The 4,292-nt window shown below is 46.8% G+C and overlaps 1 protein-coding gene across 1 annotated transcript; it reads left to right on the top strand.

Moving 5' to 3' along the window:
• Positions 1–1,852: 1,852 nt before the first annotated feature.
• Positions 1,853–3,961, top strand: LOC123085452 (dof zinc finger protein DOF2.4). The gene is made up of 2 exons (XM_044507089.1): positions 1,853–2,203; positions 2,429–3,961. Exons 1-2 carry the CDS (start codon positions 2,150–2,152, stop codon positions 3,524–3,526), a joined length of 1,152 nt encoding a protein of 383 aa, XP_044363024.1. The 5' UTR covers positions 1,853–2,149; the 3' UTR covers positions 3,527–3,961.
• Positions 3,962–4,292: the final 331 nt, after the last annotated feature.

Genomic DNA, 4,292 nt, shown 5'->3' with positions numbered 1-4,292 from the left:
GCCCGGGGACGAGGCAGAACGACAAGGGCGACGGAGAGGACGACGACGAAGGCGGGGGTCGCATCGTGGTTGACGACGGGCGCGTCGGCTGCTCGGCGAGGGGGCAGATCTAAGGAAGGGAAGGGAGGCCAAGAGGGCGAGGGGAGCGAGTTGGGAGAGTGGGAGCAAGGGGTCGAGGCGCTATCCCCTCCCCTGGCATCGCCAGCGAGGTGGCGTGGTGACGACCGTGGGTGCGGTCGCTTGTACAGGGAAAGCGGACGGGGAGGGAGGTAGGTGGGCTAGTTGGGCCGATTCGATGGCAAGGCCCGGGGGCAGGAGGGATCCTTTCTCCTTTTCCCTTTTTTCATTTTTGTTATTGTTTTCCCATTTTAATTTCTATATATTTTTGTTTAGATAAAATCCAAAACTAGCTTCTAAATTAGCATTACTATTTATACCTCTGCCACAAAAAGTTTGGTACTCCAAATAAAATAGTGAAATTTTATAAACTAGAAAAGGCATTTAATTAATTGTGAAAGCCACTGTTTTAATTACTTTTTAGCACTTATACATTTTAAAAATATTGGTTTCTCCACCATTACTACTTATGATTTATATGCCACATTTAGAACATTTTAGTTTTGACATTTGAAAACTTTTATAGTTTGACTCGATTTTAAATTTGAATTTGAACGAGGATTGAGTCAACACGAGTTTATCAACTGTAACCGTAGTGACATGGCATCATTAGTAGAGGATTACGGTAGCTTAATTATCCAGACGTCATAGAAGAAACATGAATTAGATAAAAGTGGATGGATCGAAGTGACCAAATTGAATTAGTAGGAAGATATGATGTTGGGACGACACACAAGTGTCGAGGCAATGTCTATCAAATCCAATTTGCATTGGGGTGCATATACGAAGGTTGTTGTACCCTCGGAAGTCAAATCACTCAAAGTGTTTGCTAATCCGTGTTTTTTCACAACCTCTTCATTGCTACTGTATGAAAATCTGTATATTGATGTATAAATATAGTATAAATATAAAGAAAATCAAATATGCAGGAATAGTAGTGGCGCAGGGCAACAGCCTAGGCTACGGCTATTTAGCACTAGCGTGGATCCTACCCCACACTACTGCTAGTACAAGTAGTAGTAGGGCACTCTGAGAAATTTTAGGCTAGTAATAGTAGTAACATAGCGTGCTCCAATTTTTTTTTGCTTATGTGACGAGTAGTTAATGAGAAGTGGTAACATAATATGTTGAACATAGCGCTTTCCAAGACAAAATGAGTCTACAAATTATTAAATAAAGTCATCTATGCCACCATTACTATGTTACTCCCTCTGTTTCTTTTTACTCTGCATATAAGATTTGGTCAAAGTCAAACTGCACAAAGTTTGACCAAGTCTATATAAAAAATATGAACATCTACAATACTAAAATTATATAGTATGAACATACGTTTCATTGTGCATCTGATAATATTAATTTCATATTGTGAATGTTTATATTTTTTAATATAAAGTTAGTCAAACTCTATAAAGCTTGACTTTGACCAAACCTTATATACGGATTAAAAAGAAATGAAGGGAGTACTTTGCACTATATAGATAGTAATTTAAACTAGTATCATATATATTGCACTAGTACAAGTTACTCCCCACTATGACCAGCCTAACCATTTCATACCAATCTCCACAATGCTGGAAGAGTATTAATCTTTATTTTTCGGGGGGAAAGGGGTATTAACCTTAAACGTTAAGGCAACTTTAATCTCTCTCTCTCAAACATTCTTGCCAGCCCCACAAAGCAAAAACTAGAAATGTAAAGCTACCATACGCACAAAAGGAGAAGATAAATACATGCTTTTCCCCGCCCTTTCTCTTTCCTAGCTTCTCTCTCCTCCCCCTCCTCCTTTCTCTCTCTCTCATTGCTGTCTTCTCTCTTGTGACTGCTGGATGTGATTCTCCACCACCTGCTAGCTAGGTAGAGGACTCCACCACCTCGCCCTTCCTTCTCCCCTGATTGTTTCCTTTTCTTTGCAAACACAAATCCTCAACAAGCAAAAGTGCAAATTCTAGAGAAAAGATCTGAATTCAGCAGCAAAAAAGCTGGAGTTAAGGGAGAGAGAGAGGAAATATATCCACCACACTAACTGGCTTCCATGGTGTTCCCTCCAGCGGCTGCATACCTAGATCCGCCTAATTGGAATAACCAGGTACTACATGATCCTCCCTCTCCCTGTCCTTCAATTCTCGCTCGTTGTAGAGCACTCCAGCTGCGATCCGTCCATCCATAGCCAGCTTCTTCATGGAAAGAGAATTTGGCAAAATTAAAGTAGCTTAGCATGAAGATATATATTCTCCTCTTGAATATTCACAGACAATTCTCTCCTCCTTTCTTCTCCTGATCTATAACATGTTTACGTGTGCGTACTTAACAGCAAGGTCAGCAGCAGAGGGCGACGGGCGGTGGCGGAGTAGGCGATGCACAGCATATGCCAGTGGATCCGACGGCGGGTACGGCGGCGGGGACGCCCGAGGTCGGTGGGTTGCCGAGAAGCTCAGCGGCCAATGAAGCCGCGGCCGGGCAGCAGGCGAGGCCAAATTCCATGACGGAGCGCGCGCGGATGGCGCGGGTGCCGCAGCCGGAGCCGGCGCTCAAGTGCCCGCGGTGCGACTCCACCAACACCAAGTTCTGCTACTACAACAACTACTCCCTCTCGCAGCCCCGCCACTTCTGCAAGGCATGCCGCCGCTACTGGACGCGCGGGGGCGCCCTCCGGTCCGTCCCCGTGGGGGGTGGGTGCCGCCGAAACAAGCGCTCGTCCAAGTCATCCGCCGGCGCCGCGTCCTCCTCCAAGCCATCTTCTTCTTCGGCCAGGCAGCTGCCCGGTGGCGCGTCATCTATGCCATCAACCGCGGCGTCCACCACCTTGGGGTGCGACGGTGCATCCATCCCTCCGGGTCTCAGCTCCATGTCGCACCACCTGCCGTTCATGGGCGCGATGCATCCGCCGGGGGCCAACCTAGGGCTAGCCTTTTCCGCCGGCCTCCCGCAGCTCGCCATGCAGCAGCACCACCACCACATGGACGGCGTGGATCAGTTCCCTCTGGCCAGCGGCGGGGGCGCCACCTTTGGCGCGTCACTGGAGCAGTGGCGGGTGCAGCAGCAGCAGCAGCAGCAGTTCCCGTTCTTGGAACTTCCACCGGCGCCGCCCATGTACCAACTGGGGCTGCAAGCTAATCGGGCAGCAGGGAGCAGCGCAGCGGCACCGGCACCGTCGCCGGCGATGTTCACGTTAGGGCAGTCTAGTGCAAGCACAGCGAGGCGCGACGAAGGGTCAATGAAGCAGGCGGACAGCAAAGGGCAAGAGATGACCTTGCAGAGGCAGTTCGTGATGGAGGCTCTACGCCAAGGGGATGGCGTCTGGGGTGGCAACGCCAGCGACAATAACGGCAATGGCAGTGGCAGCTGGACCATGAACATCCCCGGATTCCATTCCTCGTCGGGCGGTGGCGACGGCGGCGGCCTGTTGTAGTATACACCGCAGTTTCTTGGACAATCGGCCGGCATGGCTAGAAGAGATGCACATGCATGGCTTGAGCAGGAGAGTGCTAAATTAAAGAAGGGGTTCAAGCTTTAATTCTTCATCTGGTACTAGTACTGTAGAAGCGCTGCTAGCTCATGATGGTCTAAGGTAGGGGATTCAAGTTAAAGTTGCTCCTTGCATTGGTTAGTAACACTTTTGCACCCATTTGGTCTGCCAGGGTAGTAGTACGTGTCCATTGTGTTATTTACCTTTAAAAACCTTTTCACACTTACATATGGAGGGATATACTTAAATGATGGGTATATATGGTCATACTAGTACGTACGTTTTTTTCCATTTACTTGGGGATTGGAGATTGGTTAATTATTAGATTGTGCTCAGTGCAAACTTGCATGAAATGAATGTATGATTGATTTGTTTTCAGTGAACTTGTATGTATATATATTCCATCTGTACTAGTTTCATCAGTGTATTCCGATGTTCCTCTCTTTGTAGAGTTTTGACTGATCACGTCACACTAGCTAGAACTAGTGCATCAACTCTTAATTGCATGCATGCATTTTATTTTTGGTTTCCTAGTCCTAGACTCTTCCTTTGCTCTTATGGTAAACTATTACCATAATCCATGAAGTTAAGTATTAATTTTATAGTTGCCTGCTTATCAGAATCGACCAATATTACAATTCTCATATTCCCCGGTTCCAAATCTCTAAATATGGGTCCTATTTGTAAATCAGCATGTAAAAATGCCTAG

This window comes from Triticum aestivum, chromosome 4A (genome assembly GCF_018294505.1).
Source record: "Triticum aestivum cultivar Chinese Spring chromosome 4A, IWGSC CS RefSeq v2.1, whole genome shotgun sequence".
Lineage (NCBI taxonomy): Eukaryota > Viridiplantae > Streptophyta > Magnoliopsida > Poales > Poaceae > Triticum > Triticum aestivum.
The sequence above is the reverse complement of the archived record's forward strand: the minus strand, read 5'-3'. Positions and strand labels throughout refer to the sequence as shown.

Coding starts and splice junctions, on each gene's coding strand:
- LOC123085452 (XM_044507089.1), top strand. CDS start 2,150: ATGGTGTTCCCTCCAGCGGCTGCATACCTAGATCCGCCTAATTGGAAT. Junction 2,204..2,428: donor CGCCTAATTGGAATAACCAG/GTACTACATGAT, acceptor CGTACTTAACAG/CAAGGTCAGCAGCAGAGGGC.